We start from the raw sequence: 17,796 nt of genomic DNA, 5'->3' as shown, positions 1-17,796 counted from the left end.
CGTAGAGCTCCTGGAGAATCTCTTCCCACACTTCGAACACTCGTAGGGCCTCTCTCAGTGTGGATCCTCTGGTGCTTGATGAGGTCTGAGTTTTGCCTGAATCCCTTCCCACAGTCGGGACAGCGGAAGGGCCTCTCCTCTGTGTGAATCCGATAGTGCCGGAGGAGACAGGAGCTGGTCTGAAACCTCTTCCCACACTCAGAACACTCGTAGGGCTTCTCCCCAGTGTGGATTCGCCAGTGCGTGATCAGGCTGGAGCTCTGTGAGAATCTGTTCCCACACTTGGAACACTCGTAGGGCCTCTCCCCGGTGTGGCTCACCATGTGCTTGATCAGGTTGGACCTCTGGGTGAATCTCTTCCCACACTCAGAACACTCGTAGGGCCTCTCCCCAGTGTGGATCCTCTGGTGCCTGATCAGCTCGGATCTCCACCTGAAGCCCTTCCCACACTCCGAGCACTTGTGGGGCTTCTCCCCATCATGGAGCTGCTCAGGGACCCCCAGCTCCGAGCTCTGGCTCCATCTCCGGCCGCCTCCCCGCCCCAGGGTGGGTCTTTCCCCCTCAGATCCCCGCGATCTGCCTTTGCAGCCCCTCCTCGTGCGGGATCTCCGGGGCTTTTCCTCCCCGTCGGGTTCCTGCGCCGTGGAGCCGCTCAAAACGGCCTCTCCCACCAGGTTCTGCCGCGGGGATTTGTCCTCCCTGCTCTCCATCCTCAGCTCCTGCTCTGGGGGAGGAAGGACAAGGAGAGGCTCTTCCTCTTCCTCGCAGCCGCCCAGGGGCTGGGAATGGGAAATCCTGGCTTAGGGAAAACAAGGGATGAGCACGTGGATTTGGAAGCTCCCTCTGCCCCAGTCAATCTCTAGAAGTCCCTGCCCACCTGGGCTCCATAAAAACCTCCCGAACACCGAGATCCAGCCCTGAAAAAGCCTCCCGGGAGTTCCCCGTCCCTGCTGCCTCCCCTTTGCTGTTCGGGGCTGCCCCCTGTCCCAGCTGCTGGGGTCACGCTTGCATTGGGGGTCCCCTTGTCCTCGCTGCCCGCCCTCCCCAGGCTGCCGCGAGTCCCAGCGATCCCAAAAGCTCCCCCCTCTTGGCTCTCCCCATCCAGGGGTGCCGGGGCTGTTTGGGCTCCCGGGCTCCCTTCTCCCCTCCTTCTCTGCTCTGGGCTGCCGGGGCTCCAAGGAGTCCCCCCAAGGGGCCTTTTCCGCTCAGCTTCGCAGTTCTTCCTTCTCCAAACATCCCCCCAAAATACCCAACCCAGGCACCCCCCGGAAGATCGGGCCCGAGCTCCCCCTCCCCGCTCACCTGCGGGATGGGGGGCGATGATCCCACAGGTGGGGGCGGCGAATTCAGGCAGGGCTCGACCGCGTGATTCTCTCTGCTCTGCTGGATCCGCTTTGTCCCTCCTCTTCCTCTTCCTGCCGCTCCTCCTCTTCCATCCCCTTTCCTCCTCCTCCTCCTCCATCCCTGCCCTTCCCTACCTCCCGCTCCTCCTCCATCCCTGCCCTTCCCTGCCTCCCCTTCCTTCCCCTTCCTCCCGCTCTCTAATCCCACCGCCTTCTCCTCCCTCATCCCTCATCTTCCATCGCTCTTCCTCCTCCTCCTGTGTCCCGTCCCCTCCCGCCTGTCCTCCTTTATCCCTTCCCTTCCATCCCCCCTCCTTCCCTGTCCTCCCCCTCGCTATCCCCACCACCTTCTCCTCCTTCATCCCTCCCCTCCTCCTCCCCGGCAGCACCGGCAGGGACTGGGCTCTTACCGGAATCCTACTGGGATCCTACTGGGAGTGACTGGGACTGTACTGGCATCGTACTGGGATCATACGGGGATCATCCTGTGATCGAATGGGACTGTACTGGCTTTGTACTGACACCATATTGCCCCACACAATCCCCGCTGCCGAAGGCCGAACCGTGAGGGGAAAGGGGGCGAGGAAAGGGCGGGACCGTGAGGGGAAAGGGGTGGGGAAAGGGCGGGACTCTGAGGGGAAAGGGGGCGAGGAAATGTCGGGACCGTGAGGGGAAAGGGGGCGAGGAAAGGGCGGGACCGTGAGAGGAAAGGGAGCGATGAAAGGACGGAACCGTGAGGGGAAAGGGGGCGAGGAAAGGGCGGGACCGTGAGGGGAAAGGGGCGAGGAAAAGGAAAACCGTGAGGGGAAAGGGGGAGAGGAAAGGGAAAACCGTGAGGGGAAAGGGGGCGGGGAAAGGGCGGGACCGTGAGGGGAAAGGGGCGGCTCAGGCCAAGGGCGGAACTGTGAGGGGACGCTCTGTGAGGCGGCGCTCTGCAAACAACTGCCACGGACTGGGAATGAACGGCAAAGAAATCAGTAGGTCTGAAAGTTTTATTTGTTATCAAATACATCGCAGCCACCCAGCCCCACACAATCCCCATCCCACCGCTCTAAACTGGGATCCCACTGCTCCCAGTCTCCTCCCAAACCCATGTCACCATGGCAGCTGTGGTATCGAGTGAGTTTGGCGTGGGATTGAGTTTATTTTTGAGGTAGGAAAAAGCAATTTGAGGTGGGATTGAGTGTCTGAGGCTTAAAATTCAGTCGTTTTCAGTGGGATGTGAGTGGTTTTGAGGTGAAAGATTGATCCCTCTTGGCTTTCGGAGCACAGAGGGGTGGAGAACAGAAAACAATGCAGGTAAACACAAAAGGAGAAGCAGCCAGGTGTGTTCCCAACATGGATCACAGGGAATGTGGGTCACCAGGGCTGTGCCCAATGTGGGTCCTCTAGTGTGGGATGGAGTTTAGCTCTTCTCGCACTCGGGGCACCCGTAGGGCTTCTCTTACCGGTGAGTACGTTGGTGCCGGGCCAAGGTAGAGCTCTCTGAGAATCTCTTTGCACACTTGGAACACTCGTAGGGCCTCTCCCCGGTGTGGATGCGCCGGTGCCTGGTGAGGTCTGAGTTGTCCCTGAATCCCTTCCCGCAGTCGAGGCAGCAGAAGGGCCTCTCCTCCGTGTGAATTCGATAGTGCTCGAGGAGATGGGAGCATCTATTAAACCTCTTCCCACACTCAGAACACTCGTAGGGCCTCTCCCCAGTGTGGATCCTCCGGTGCGTGATCAGGCTGGAGCTCTCGGTGAAGCGCTTCCCACACTCAGAACACTCGTAGGGCCTCTCCCCAGTGTGGATCCTCCGGTGGTTGGTGAGGGTGGAGTTCCTTCTGAATCCCTTCCCACAGTCGGGGCAGCAGAAGGGCCTCTCCTCTGTGTGACTCCGATAGTGTTGGAGGAGATCGGAGCTGGTCTGAAACCTCTTCCCACACTTGGAACACTCGTGGGGCCTCTCCCCGGTGTGGATCACCTGGTGCCTGATAAGGCTGGAGCTGTGTGAGAATCTCTTCCCACACTTGGAACACTCATAGGGCTTCTCCCCAGTGTGGATCACCTGGTGTCTCATCAGGGTGGAGCTGCAACTGAAGCTCTTCCCACACTTCCCACACTCGTAGGGCCTCTCCCCAGTGTGGATCCTCTGGTGCCTCATCAGGCTGGAGCTGTCTGAGAATCTCTCCCCACACTCAGAACACTCGTAGGGCCTCTCCCTGGTGTGGATCCTCCGGTGCTTGATGAGGGTGGAGTTCTGCCTGAATCCCTTCCCACAGTCGGGGCAGCAGAAGGGCCTCTCCTCTGTGTGAATCCAAAAGTGTTTGAGGAGACAGGATCTGGTCTGAAACCTCTTCCCACACTTGGAACACTCGTGGGGCCTCTCCCCAGTGTGGATCACCTGGTGCCTGATCAGGCTGGAACTGCAACTGAAGCTCTTCCCACACTCCCCACACTCGTAGGGCCTCTCCCCAGTGTGGATCCTCTGGTGCTTGATCAGGCTGGAGCTGTGTGAGAATCTTTTCCCACACTTGGAACACTCGTAGGGCCTCTCCCCAGTGTGGATCCTCTGGTGCATGATGAGATCACCGCTCCTCCTGAAGCCCTTCCCACACTCCGAGCACTTGTGGGGCTTCTCCCCATCATGGAGCTGCTCAGGGACCCCCATCTCCGAGCTCTGGCTCCATCTCCGGCCGCCTCCCCGGCCCAGGGTGGGTCTTTCCCCCTCAGATCCCCGCGATCTGCCTTTGCAGCCCCTCCTCGTGCGGGATCTCCGGGGCTTTTCCTCCCCGTCGGGTTCCTGCGCCGTGGAGCCGCTCAAAACGGCCTCTCCCACCAGGTTCTGCCGCGGGGATTTGTCCTCCCTGCTCTCCATCCTCAGCTCCTGCTCTGGGGGAGGAAGGACAAGGAGAGGCTCTTCCTCTTCCTCGCAGCCGCCCAGGGGCTGGGAATGGGAAATCCTGGTTTGGGGAAAACAAGGGATGAGCACGTGGAGTTGGAAGCTCCCTCTGCCCCAGTCCATCTCTGGAAGTCCCTGCCCTCCTGGGCTCCATAAAATGCTCCCGAACACCGAGATCCAGCCCTGAAAAAGCCTCCCGGGAGTTCCCCGTCCCTGCTGCCTCCCCTTTGCTGTTCGGGGCTGCCCCCTGTCCCAGCTGCTGGGGTCACGCTTGCATTGGGGGTCCCCCTTCTCCTCGCTGCCCGCCCTCCCCAGGCTGCCGCGAGTCCCAGCGATCCCAAAAGCTCCCCCCTCTTGGCTCTCCCCATCCAGGGGTGCCGGGGCTGTTTGGGCTCCCGGGCTCCCTTCTCCCCTCCTTCTCTGCTCTGGGCTGCCGGGGCTCCAAGGAGTCCCCCCAAGGGGCCTTTTCCGCTCAGCTTCGCAGTTCTTCCTTCTCCAAACATCTCCCCAAAAAACCCCACCCAGGCACCCCCCGGGAGATCGGGCCCGAGCTCCCCCTCCCCGCTCACCTGCGGGATGGGGGGCGATGATCCCACAGGTGGGGGCTGCGAATTCAGGCAGGGCTCGACCGCGTGATTCTCTCTGCTCTGTTCGATCCGCTTCGTCCCTCCTCTTCCTCTTCCTGCCGACCCTCCTCTTCCATCCCCTTTCCTCCTCCTCCTCCTAGCTAAGCCCACCTCCCGCTCCTCCTCCATGCCTGCCCTTCCCTGCCTCCCCTTCCTTCCCCCTCCTCCCGCTCTCTAATCCCGCCGCCTTCTCCTCCCTCATCCCTCATCTTCCATCGCTCCTCCTCCTCCTCCTCCTGCGTCCCGTCCCCTCCCGCCTGTCCTCCTTTATCCCTTCCCTTCCATCCCCCCTCCTCCTTCCCCGTCCTCCCCCACGCTATCCCCACCTCCTTCTCCTCCTTCATCCCTCCCCTCCTCCTCCCCGGCAGCACCGGCAGGGACTGGGCTCTTACCGGAATCCTACTGGGATCCTACTGGGAGTGACTGGGACTGTACTGGCATCGTACTGGGATCATACCGGGATCATCCTGTGATCGAATGGGACTGTACTGGATTTGTACTGACACCATAGTGCCCCACACAATCCCCGCTCCCGAAGGCCGAACCGTGAGGGGAAAGGGGGCGAGGAAAGGGCGGGATCGTGAGGGGAAAGGGGGCGAGGAAATGGCGGGACCGTGAGGGGAAAGGGGCGAGGAAAGGGTGGGACCGTGAGGGGAAAGGGAGCGAGGAAAGGACGGGACCGTGAGGGGAAAGGGGGCGATGAAAGGGCGGGACCGTGAGGGGAAAGGGGCGAGGAAATGGCGGGACCGTGAGGGGAAAGGGGCGAGGAAAGGGCGGGACCGTGAGGGGAAAGGGGCGAGGAAATGGCGGGACCGTGAGGGGAAAGGGGCGAGCTCAGGCCAAGGGCGGAACTGTGAGGGGACGCTTTGTGAGCCGGCGCTCTGCAAACAGAACTGCCACGGACTGGGAATGAACGGCAAAGAAATCAGTAGGTCTGAAAGTTTCATTTGTTATCAAATACATCGCAGCCACCCAGCCCCACACAATCCCCATCCCACCGCTCTAAACTGGGATCCCACTTCTCCCAGTCTCCTCCCAAACCCATCTCACCCTGGCAGCTGTGGTATCGAGTGAGTTTGGCGTGGGATTGAGTTTATTTTTGAGGTGGGAAGAAGCAATTTGAGGTGGGATTGAGTCTCTGAGGGTTAAATTTCAGTTGTTTTCAGTGGGATGTGAGTGGTTTTGAGGTGAAAGATCGATCCCTCTTGGCTTTTGGAGCACAGAGAGGTGGAGAACAGAAAACAATGCAGGAAAACACAAAAGGAGAAGCAGCCAGGTGTGTTCCCAACATGGATCACAGAGACTGTGGGTCACCAGGGCTTTGCCCAGTGTGGGTCCTCCAGTGTGGGATGGAGTTTAGCTCTTCTCGCACTCGGGGCCCGCGAAGGGCTTCCCTTACCGGTGACTCCGTTGGTGTCGGGTCAAGGTAGAGCTCTGTGAGAATCTCTTCCCACACTTGGAACATTCGTAGGGCCTCTCCCCGGTGTGGATGCGGCGATGCCTGATGAGGGCGGAGTTGTACCTGAATCCCTTCCCGCAGTCGGGGCAGCAGTAGGGCCTCTCCTCCGTGTGACTCTGATAGTGCCGGAGGAGATGGGAGTTTCTGTTAAACCTCTTCCCACACTCAGAACACTTGTAGGGCCTCTCCCCCGTGTGAATCCTTTGGTGCGTGATCAGACTGGATCTCTCGGTGAAGCTCTTCCCACACTCAGAACACTCGTAGGGCCTCTCCCCAGTGTGGATCCTCCGGTGGTTGATGAGGTTAGAGTTCCTCCTGAATCCCTTCCCACAGTCGGGGCAGCAGAAGGGCCTCTCCTCTGTGTGAATCCAAAAGTGTTGGAGGAGACAGGAGCTGGTCTGAAACGTCTTCCCACACTTGGAGCACTCGTATGGCCTCTCCCCAGTGTGGATCCTCTGGTGCGTGATCAGGTTGGAGCTGCATATGAAGCTCTTCCCACACTCCCCACACTCGTAGGGCCTCTGACCGATATTACTCACCTGGTTCCTGATCAGGCTGGAGCTGTGTCTGAAGCTCTTCCCACACTCCCCACACTCGTAGGGCCTCTCCTCAGTGTGGATCCTCTGGTGCCTGATCAGGTTGGAGCTCCACCTGAAGCCCTTCCCACACTCCGAGCACTTGTGGGGCTTCTCCCGATCATGGAGCTGCTCAGGGACCCCCAGCTCCGAGCTCTGGCTCCATCTCCGGCCGCCTCCCTGGCCCAGGGTGGGTCTTTCCCCCTCAGATCCCCGCGATCTGCCTTTGCAGCCCCTCCTCGTGCGGGATCTCCGGGGCTTTTCCTCCCCGTCGGGTTCCTGCGCCGTGGAGCCGCTCAAAACGGCCTCTCCCACCAGGTTCTGCCGCGGGGATTTGTACTCCCTGCTCTCCATCCTCAGCTCCTGCCCTGGGGGAGGAAGGACGAGGAGAGGCTCTTCCTCTTCCTCGCAGCCGCCCAGGGGCTGGGAATGGGAAATCCTGGTTTGGGGAAAACAAGGGATGAGCACGTGAAGTTGGAAGCTCCCCCTCTGTCCCAGTCCATCTCTGGAAGTCCCTGCCCTCCTGGGCTCCATAAAAACCTCCCGAACACCGAGATCCAGCCCTGAAAAAGCCTCCCGGGAGTTCCCCGTCCCTGCTGCCTCCCCTTTGCTGTTCGGGGCTGCCCCCTGTCCCAGCTGCTGGGGTCACGCTTGCATTCGGGGTCCCCTTCTCCTCGCTGCCCGCCCTCCCCAGGCTGCCGCGAGTCCCAGCGATCCCAAAAGCTCCCCCCTCTTGGCTCTCCCCATCCAGGGGTGCCGGGCTCTTTGGGCTCCCGGGCTCCCTTCTCCCCTCCTTCTCTGCTCTGGGCTGCCGGGGCTCCAAGGAGTCCCCCCAAGGGGCCTTTTCCGCTCCGCTTCGCAGTTCTTCCTTCTCCAAACATCCCCCCAAAAAACTCAACCCAGGCACCCCCCGGGAGATCGGGCCCGAGCTCCCCCTCCCCGCTCACCTGCGGGATGGGGGGCGATGATCCCACAGGTGGGGGCTGCGAATTCAGGCAGGGCTGACCGCGTGATTCTCTCTGCTCTGTTCGATCCGCTTTGTCCCTCCTCTTCCTCTTCCTGCCGCTCCTCCTCTTCCATCCCCTTTCCTCCTCCTCCTCCTCCTCCCTAAGCCCACCTCCCGCTCCTCCTCCATCCCTGCCCTTCCTTCCCCCTCCTCCTGTTCTCTAACCCCACCGCCTTCTGCTCCCTCATCCCTCATCTTCCATCCCTCCTCCTCCTGTGTCCCGTCCCCTCCTGCCTGTCCTCCTTTATCCCTTCCCTTCCATCCCCCCTCCTCCTTCCCCGTCCTCCCCCTCGCTATCCCCACCTCCTTCTCCTCCTTCATTCCTCCCCTCCTCCTCCCCGGCAGCACCGGCAGGGACTGGGCTCTTACCGGAATCCTACTGGGATCCTACTGGGAGTGACTGGGACTGTACTGGCATCGTGCTGGGATCATACTGGGATCATCCTGGGATCGAATGGGACTGTACTGGCTTTGTACTGACACCATATTGCCCCACACAATCCCCGCTCCCGAAGGCCGAACCGTGAGGGGAAAGGGGCGAGGAAAGGGAAAACCGTGAGGGGAAAGGGAGCGAGGAACGGGCGGGACCGTGAGGGGAAAGGGGGCGAGGAAATGGCGGGACCGTGAGGGGAAAGGGGGCGAGGAAAGGGCGGGACCGTGAGGGGAAAGGGGCGAGGAAATGGCGGGACCGTGAGGGGAAAGGAGCGAGGAAAGGGCGGGACCGTGAGGGGAAAGGGGCGAGGAAATGGCGAGACCGTGAGGGAAAAGGGGGCGAGGAAAGGGCGGGACCGTGAGGGGAAAGGGGGCGAGGAAAGGGCAGGACCGTGAGGGGAAAGGGCCGAGCTCAGGCCAAGGGCGGAACTGTGAGGGGACGCTCTGTGAGGCGGCGCTCTGCAAACAGAACTGCCACGGACTGGGAATGAACGGCAAAGAAATCAGTAAGTCTGAAAGTTTTATTTGCTATCAAATACATCGCAGCCACCCAGCCCCACACAATCCCCATCCCACCGCTCTAAATTGGGATCCCACATCTCCCAGTCTCCTCTCAAACCCATCTCACCCTGGCAGCTGTGGAATCGAGTGAGTTTGGCGTGGGATTGAGTTTATTTTTGAGGTGGGAACAAGCAATTTGAGGTGGGATTGAGTCTCTGAGGGTTAAATTTCAGTTGTTTTCAGTGGGATGTGAGTGGTTTTGAGGTGAAAGATTGATCCCTCTTGGCTTTCGGAGCACAGAGGGGTTGAGAACAGAAAACAATGCAGGTAAACACAAAAGGAGAAGCAGCCAGGTGTGTTCCCAACATGGATCACAGGGAATGTGGATCACCAGGGCTGTGCCCAGTGTGGGTCCTCCAGTGTGGGATGGAGTTTAGCTCTTCTCGCACTCGGGGCCCTCGAAGGGCTTCCCTTACCGGTGACTCCGTTGGTGTCGGGTCAAGGCAGAGCTCTGTGAGAATCTCTTCCGAAACTTGGAACATTCGTAGGGCCCCTCCCCGGTGTGGATCCTCTGGTGCTTCTTCAGTCTGGAGCTCACTGAGAATCTCTTCCCACACTCAGAACATTCGTAGGGCCTCTCCCCGGTGTGGATCACCTGGTGCCTCATCAGGCTGGAGCTGTCTGAAAATCTCTTCCCACACTCAGAACACTCATAGGGCCTCTCCCCAGTGTGGATCCTCCGGTGCTTGATGAGGTCTGAGTTCTGCCTGAATCCCTTCCCACAGTCGGGGCAGCAGAAGGGCCTCTCCTCTGTGTGACTCTGATAGTGCCGGAAGAGACAGGAGCTGGTCTGAAATGTCTTCCCACACTCAGAACACTCGTAGGGCCTCTCCCCAGTGTGGATCCTCTGGTGCTTCTTCAGTCCGGTGTTCTCTGAGAATCTCTTCCCACACTGAGAACACTCGTAGGGCCTCTCCCCAGTGTGGATCCTCCGGTGCTTGATGAGGTCTGAGTTACTCCGGAATCCCTTCCCACAGTCGGGGCAGCAGAAGGGCCTCTCCTCCGTGTGAATCCAATAGTGCTGGAGGAGATGGGAGCTGGTCTGAAACCTCTTCCCACACTTGGAACACTCGTAGGTCCTCTCCCCGGTGTGGATCCTCTGGTGCTTGATCAGATCACCTCTCCGCCTGAAGCCCTTCCCACACTCCGAGCACTTGTGGGGCTTCTCCCCATCATGGAGCTGCTCAGGGACCCCCAGCTCCGAGCTCTGGCTCCATCTCCGGCCGCCTCCCCGGCCCAGGGTGGGTCTTTCCCCCTCAGATCCCCGCGATCTGCGTTTGCAGCCCCTCCTCGTGCGGGATCTCCGGGGCTTTTCCTCCCCGTCGGGTTCCTGCGCCCTGGAGCCGCTCAAAACGGCCTCTTCCACCAGGTTCTGCCGCGGGGATTTGTCCTCCCTGCTCTCCATCCTCAGCTCCTGCCCTGGGGGAGGAAGGACAAGGAGAAGCTCTTCCTCTTCCTCGCAGCCTCCCAGGGGCTGGGAATGGGAAATCCTGGTTTGGGGAAAACAAGGGATGAGCACGTGGAGTTGGAAGCTCCCTCTGTCCCAGTCCATCTCCAGAAGTCCCCGGCCACCTGGGCTCCATAAAATCCTCCCAAACACCGAGATCCAGCTGTGAAAAAGCGTCTCAGGAGTTCCCCGTCCCTGCTGCCTCCCCTTTGCTGTTCAGGGCTCCCCCCTGTCCCAGCTGCTGGGGTCACGCTTGCATTGGGGGTCCCCCTTCTCCTCGCTGCCCGCCCTCCCCAGGCTGCCGGGAGTCCCAGCAATCCCAAAAGCTCCCCCCTCTTGGCTCTCCCCATTCAGGGGTGCCAGGGCTCTTTGGGCTCCCGGGCTCCCTTCTCCCCTTCTTCCCTGCTCTGGGCTCCCGGGGCTCCAAGGAGTCCCCCCAAGAGGCCTTTTCCACTCAGCTTCGCAGTTCTTCCTTCTCCAAACATCTCCCCAAAAAACCCAACCCAGGCACCCCCCAGGAGACCTGGCCCGAGCTCCCCCTCCCCGCTCACCTGCGGGATGGGGGATGATGATCCCACAGGTGGGGGCTGCGAATTCAGGCAGGGCTGACCGCGCGCTTCTCTCTGCTCTGCTCCATCCGCCTTTCAACCTCCTCTTCCTCTTCCTGACGCCCCTCCTCTTCCATCCCCCCTCCTCCTCCTCCTCCCTAAGCCCACCTCCCGCTCCTCCTCCATCCCTGCCCTTCTCTCCCTGCCCTTCCTTCCCCCTCCTCCTGCTCTCTAACTCCACCGCCTTCTGCTCCCTCATCCCTCATCTTCCATCCCTCCTCCTCCTCCTCCTGTGTCCCGTCCCCTCCTGCCTGTCCTCCTTTATCCCTTCCCTTCCACCCCCCCCTCCTCCTCCTCCTCCTCCTCCTCCTCCTCCTCCTCCTCCTCTTCGTTATCCCCACCTCTTTCTCCTCTTCCATCCCTCCCCTTCCATACCCCCTCCTCCTCCTCCTCCCCATCCCCACCTCCCGCTCCTCCTTCATCCCTGCCCTTCCCTCCCTCCTCCTCCTCCCCCAGCAGCAGCGACACCCTCGGTTCCCGTTCCCGCAGCCCCGGCAGCCCGCGGCAGGAGCGGGGATGGAGCCGGGACAGGTCGGGATGGGCAGCGCGGGGCTCTCGGCTGCTCCCAGCCACTGTTCCAGGGGGAACCCGGCCCGGGCCAAAGGAGAGGCAAACTGGGGAAACTGGGGGCTGCACATCCAAACTGGGGCTGCCTGGGGACCCTGCCTGGGCACTGCCGGCCCTTGGGGCTCCTCTCAGGAGATCAGGAGGGGGGAACGCAGAGAGGGCTCGGGGATGCCAGGAGTGGCAGCACTGGGAAGGACTGGTTTGTACTGGGATTGTACTGGAATCATACTGGGAGCAGCTGGGCCCATGCCAGGGCAGACTGCAGTCACCCCGAGGGAGACTGGGATCGTACTGCGATCATACTGACACAGAGTAGGAGCCTACGGGGGCAACTGAGACCATGCTGGGGGCAAATGGGATATACTGGGAGTGACTGGGAGCATGAATAGGGTGACTGGGAGCAGCTGTGAGCAACTGGGATCATGCTAGGAGCAACTGGGAGGAACTGGGAGTCACTGGGTGCCTGCTGGGGATGACTGGAAACGACTGGGCTTATACTGGGGTCATGCTGGAGGTGACTGGGATCATACTGGCGGTGAGTGCCACGACACTGAGGCTGACTGGGAGCAGTTGTGAGCAAATGGGATCGCGCTGGAAGGAACTGGGAGTGAGTGGGAATATGCTGGAAGGAACTGGGGGACACTGTGAGAGACTGGGAGGGACAGTGAGGGTGAAAGGGGCAACTGGAACCATGTGGAGCACAACTGGTTCATATTGGCACTGACTGGGAGCACACTGGCGTCATCTCTGGATCATACTGAGAGGGACTGGACTAATACTGGGAGTGTCTGAGAGTGACTGGGAACACACCATGCACAGCATCCCTGTACTGGGGGTGACTGGGAGCAACTTGGAGCACTCTGGGAGCAAACGGCATCATACTGGGATTGACTGGGCTGATGTAGCTGGAGGCAACTGGGACCATACTGCGAGTGATTGGAAGTTACTGGGATTATACTGGGACCATACTGGGAGTGCTGGCATGTGACAAGGATCATACTGGAGGTTACTGGGCTCATACTGGTGATGAAAGGGAGCAAGTGGGATCCCACTTTGGGCTACTGGGAGCAACTGAGAACAACTGGGATCATGCTGCAAGCAAACTGGAGGAATTGGGAATGACTGGAGGCTGGAGACAACTGGGACATACTGGGCATGACTGAGATCATACTGGGATAACAAGCACCTTACTGGGATCACTGGGAGTGTCTGGGAATGACCACAGAGATGCTGAAGGCAACTGGGATTTACTGGGGATGTCTGTAACCTTACTGGGGTGACTGGGAACACACTGGGAACAACGGGGACCATGCTGGGGAGAACTGAGAGCGAGTGGAAGTGAGTGGGTCTACACCGGGGACAACTGGGCATGACTGGGACCATGCTGGGAGCAACTGGGATCATATGGGGAGTGATGGGGTTGATACAAGGGACAACTGGGGGCAACTGGGATCACACTGGGGAGAACAGGAAGCAACTGAAAGCATGCTGGGGGCAAATGGGATCCTACTGGATCTTACTTGGAGCAACTGGGATCAGGCTGGAAGCAACTGAGGACAACTGGAGTGACTGGGAACATGGTGGGAGCAACTGGGATACACTGGGAGAGACTGAAACCACAGTGGGGGTAAATGGGAGCAACTGGAACCACAGTGGATGATAATGGGAGCAGCTGTGCCCATGCTGGATTCCTACTGGGATCCTACTGGAACTGGCCGGCATCATACTGGGAATGACTGGAAGTGTGCTGGCTGGGACTGGAACCATGCTGGAGGTGACTGGGAGCAACTGGGCCCACCCTGGGAGTGACAGGGAGTCATTCTGGGCAGGGCTGGAATCATACTGGGAGTGACTGGAACCATACTGGGGGGGACTGGGTGCAGCTGGGACCATCCTGGGAGCCACTGGGATTCCAGCAGGTGTGAATGGATCCTGGCTGGGGGTCACTGGGAGCTACTGGGCCCATGTTGGGAGGAAAATCTGGACACATTGGAAGCAACTGGGACCAACTGGAAGGTACTGGAACCGTGCTGAGGGGACTGAGACCACAAATGGGGAAACTGGGTTCATACTGGGAGCGACTGGGACCACACTTTGGACAACTGCCAGAAACTGGGATCATGCTGGAGGCAACTGGGAGTAACTGGGAAAGACTGGGATCATTCTGAGGTCATCAAAACCTTATTGGGCCAACTGGAATATACTGGGAGTGTCTGTGACCATACTGGGGGGACTGGAACCACACTGGGAACAGCTGGGACCATGCTGGGGACAGCTGAGAGTGAGTGGGACCATGCTGAGTGGGATTGGGACTATTCTAGGGACACCTGGGATCATACAGGGAGGAACTGGGAACAACTGCAACTATTCTGGCAGCAACTGGGATCATACAGGGATCACAGTGGGAGCAGCCGGGTCCATGCTGGGTGAGACTGGGAGGAGCCAGGTCCATGGAGGGTGACAGGAATCATACTGGGATTGACTGGGAGTGGCTGTGAACAACTGGAATCATGCTGAAAGTAAGTGGGAGGAAGTGGGAGGGACTGGGATATACTGGGAGAGACTGGGATTCATAGGGATCATACTGGTGGTTACTGGGGTCATGTTGGCATTGACAGGGAGCAACTGGGATCACACTGGGGGGCACTGGCATCATACTGGGAGTGACTGGGATCATACTGGGATTACAGTGGGTGCCAAGGGACCCTGACTGGGGGTTACTGGGAGCTGCCAGGCCCATGCTGGGAGCCAAATTCACACAGGTGGTGACTGGGACCACACTGGGAGCCACTGGGAATGTGCTGGGGGCAACTGGGACCATGCTGGGGGCAAGTGTGAGTGACTGGGGCCCTGCTGGGGCAGACTGGGATCATACTGGGCTCATATTGGGATCATACTGGGAGTGACTGGGACTATACTAGGAGCAACTGGGAGAAGTGGGAACACACTGGAGAAAAGTGGGAGCAACTGGGACTTGCTGAGGGCAAATAGCGTCACAATGGGGAATGACTGAGAATGACTGGGCTCATACTGGGAGAAACAGGGATCCTGCAGGGAGTGAGGGGAAGTGAGCAGGGTGATACTGGGACTGACTGGGCTCATCCTGGGAGTGCCCAGGAAACTGGAAGCACACAGGGGTAGGAACTGGGCACCTGCTGGGAGCAGCCCCTGGCGGCCCCGGTACCCCCGAACCCCTTTCCCGGCCATGCCGCCCCTCCAGCCCCAGCACCCCCCATTGCCGGGTGCCGGCACTGCCAGGGGTCCCCCCTCTCGGGGTCCCCGCTGGGGCTCCTGGGGCTCTCCTCTCTCTGCGCTCCCGCCCAGGGAAGCCGCGGCTCTCCCGGGGCTCCCCAAATCCGGGGTCCCCCCGCCGCTCCCGCCGCTCCCGCGCGGTCCCCACGCGGCCCCGGCAGAGCTCGGAGGGCCCGGCCGGGAAGCCCAACCCGCACCGCGGGGGGACCCGCATCCCCCCGGCCCCGCCGGGGCTCTGCCGCCACCCGCACCGGGACCCCCCAAAAACACCTCCCGGGGACCCCCGATGTCCCCCCGAGGGCAGCTGCGGCTCGGCCTTGGAGCCCCGCCAGCTCCAAACATCCCCCCAAAAACCCCAAACCCAGGGAGCCCCGGGATATTTGGGGCCAGCTCCCCCTGCCCGGGCACCTGCGGGATGGGGGCGACGCTCCCGGGGTGCTGCGAGTTCAGACAGAGCCGGAGCCCCGCGGTTCATCCTCCCCGCTCCTCCTGCTGCTCCCGCTGCCGCTCCGCCTCTTCCTCCCTCCTCCTCCTCCTCCCCGCAGCCGCGGGAGGGGCGGGGATGGAGCCGGGACAGGTCGGAACGCAGAGAGGGGTGGGGGGATGCCAGGAGTGACTGGGCTGTACTGGGATCATACTGGGAGCAGCTCCTGGGTGACTGATCCTACTGGGATCATACTGGGATCATACTGGGAGTGAGGAGGAGCAGCGCGGTGGCTCCAGCGCTGGGGCTGGGGGCGCTCCTGGCGGGCGAGGGGGGAGTGGGACCCCGGCACCGGGACCCTGAATCGCCATTGCCGGCACCGGGACCCCCCCTGCTCCCCTTATCCTGCACAGGGACCCCCTGAATCCCCCATTTCCGGACATCAGGGCCCTCTGCTCCCCTTTTCCCTGCTCCCAGCCTCTAGATTTCCCATGTGCCTGATCCTGGAACGCCTTGGAACACCTTGGACCCCCATTCCTGCCTTTCCCAGCCCCCAGCCCTGCTCCCCACAGCCCCACAGCTCCCCACAGGCCCCCAGCCCTGCTCCCGGTCCCGCACCTCTGCGCCCACTGCTGCCGCTGCCCACCACAGAGAAACCCCTGCCATCCTGACCTCCTGCTTTTCCTCTCCTGGAAACTGGGAATTCAAAGTATCAGCTGGCAAATTCTGAGGATAGGACCCTGCTGAAAAACATCCCAATCCTGAGTATTTTTCTCTTCCTCCTGTTTGCCATCATCCATTTTCTTACCACACACATTCCTCCTGCTGCTTCTTGCCTGAACCATATTGCTGCACACTCCCCTTCACCCAATCCCTTCCCAGCACACCAACACCATCCATCCCCTGTTGTCCAAATCCCTTCTCCCCTTCCCTTATTGCCCCCCTGGGTGTCCATGTCCTTAATTACCTCTGGGGGAATGTGCAAACTACCTCAGCATTCTCCCAAGGGACCCTTCAGAGACATTTTGGCATCATCATCCCTTTGGCCAGGAGCCCTCCCTGGCTTTCCCTTTTCACCCCTCCATGGGTGCCCTGCCATGTTCACTCCCCGAAGATCCCAGGGCACTCACTGATGAGATTTTCAGTGCTCTCTCCCTGCTGACTCTTCACAGACCCCCCTGATGTGTCACTCGTCTGTCTCCTGGTCACTCCCGGGTCCCCAATCAGTCCCCGGTGCCGCCACCAGCCAAGGGAGCCGATCACCCAAAGTGGGTGAGGCACCTTCAGCTGCACTCCCTGCCCCAGGGTGTGCGGGAAAATTGACATCACCAGAGGATTCTGTCCACAAAGCAGACAGAGGAGTCCTGTGAAATTAATTTCATTCCTAAAAATGGGAGAGGCCATGGGACTTTCCCCATGGGATCTCCCAATTGTTGGAGGACACAGCCTCCTTTTAATCCTAATTCTCCTGGCCACATCTCCCTCTGCTTTCCCCATTGGCTGAAGCACTTGAGAGCTACAGACTTCCCAATCCACCTACTACATACTCCCTTAATATGCTCCCTGCTTTTATATAGCAAATGATATTCATGGCTCTGTTAAGTTCTTTGTTGTTCTTCTGGAAGTTCATGAATTGAGCAGGACCTTGGCTGAGCAGCAGTCTGTGTCATTAACTGATAACATTTTCTGAAACCGATTCCTTCTCCTGTCACTCCTTTGTTTACAGCTCCCTGGCCCTCTGAGCCTTCCCCAACTGGACTCCCCGCCTCGGCCCCATCGCCCCCGCGAGGGGAATTTGGGGAGGTGGGAGTGGGGCAGCGCCAAGGCCGGGCCCCCCCGCGCTGTCCTGGCGGGAGCGGCTGCAGTGGGGACCGAGTGCGGGCGGGAGCAGCCGAGAGCCCAGCGCTGCCCCAGCCCGACCTGCCCCAGCTCCATCCCTGCCCCTCGGCTGGGATGCTGTGGGTCTGGGGGGAAGAGGGAGCCGGCAGTGGGTGCTGGGCCTGGGGGCAGGAGGACAAGGGAAGGAGAAGCAGGCTTGAGGAACAGAATGGTCAAACGATGCAGGTGGCAGGAGAAGGTGGGATTGTGCAGGAGAAGGAGGAATAGCAGGAGGAAGAGGAGTGTGAGGAAGAGGAGAGACACAGGAGGAGGAGGAGGAGCAGAAAGAGGAAGCAGCAGAAGGTTCCACCCCTCCCTGTATCTGCAGCCTCCCCCCAGCCCCAGGAGCGTTTCTCCCCCCACATGCAGCAGGTGACTGTGGAGGGGGATCCAGGATTTTCACGGGGTGAATCTTGGTGTTTCTGAGCTTTCTTGGGCTAAATGTTGGTGCTTTGGTTTTATGTGGCAGCTGAATCTTTATGTTTTGGAGGAGGTTTTTGCTGACTTGTGATGTTTGGGGAGTTTTTGATCTGTATCTTGAAGTTTGTAGGATTTTTGGGCTGAATCTTGGTGTTTTGGAGGTTCTTACAGACACAAGATTCCCAATGACTTCCTGAGATGAACTTGGGCAAGGAGGAACCTCCAGTCCAAGGTGCTCTCCTCTTGTTTTTTTCCCCAAACCAGGATTTTTCATTCCCTGGGCGTGTCTGGATCGACAAGGAGGAAAAGCCCCGGAG

General features: G+C 60.0%; 2 protein-coding genes across 2 annotated transcripts in view; one reads left to right on the top strand and one right to left on the bottom strand.

Moving 5' to 3' along the window:
- LOC140680256 (uncharacterized) overlaps positions 1 to 17,796 on the top strand; it is a 1,118,524-nt gene that overhangs the window by 748,890 nt on the left and 351,838 nt on the right. The window lies entirely within an intron of this gene.
- Positions 1 to 17,796, bottom strand: part of LOC105760196 (uncharacterized) — a 448,806-nt gene that overhangs the window by 200,003 nt on the left and 231,007 nt on the right. Inside the window, exons 10-14 of the mRNA XM_072919757.1 lie at positions 9,664 to 10,062; positions 9,384 to 9,579; positions 6,250 to 7,005; positions 2,978 to 3,892; positions 56 to 411 (exon numbers count right to left, since the gene is read on the bottom strand). Coding sequence (XP_072775858.1) covers positions 56 to 411; positions 2,978 to 3,892; positions 6,250 to 7,005; positions 9,384 to 9,579; positions 9,664 to 10,062 — 2,622 coding nt within the window. The remainder of the gene's footprint in view (positions 1 to 55; positions 412 to 2,977; positions 3,893 to 6,249; positions 7,006 to 9,383; positions 9,580 to 9,663; positions 10,063 to 17,796) is intronic.

This window comes from Taeniopygia guttata, chromosome 30 (genome assembly GCF_048771995.1).
Source record: "Taeniopygia guttata chromosome 30, bTaeGut7.mat, whole genome shotgun sequence".
Classification (NCBI taxonomy): Eukaryota; Metazoa; Chordata; class Aves; order Passeriformes; family Estrildidae; genus Taeniopygia; species Taeniopygia guttata.
Note: the sequence above shows the minus strand (reverse complement) of the source record. Positions and strands in the feature narration are given on the sequence as shown.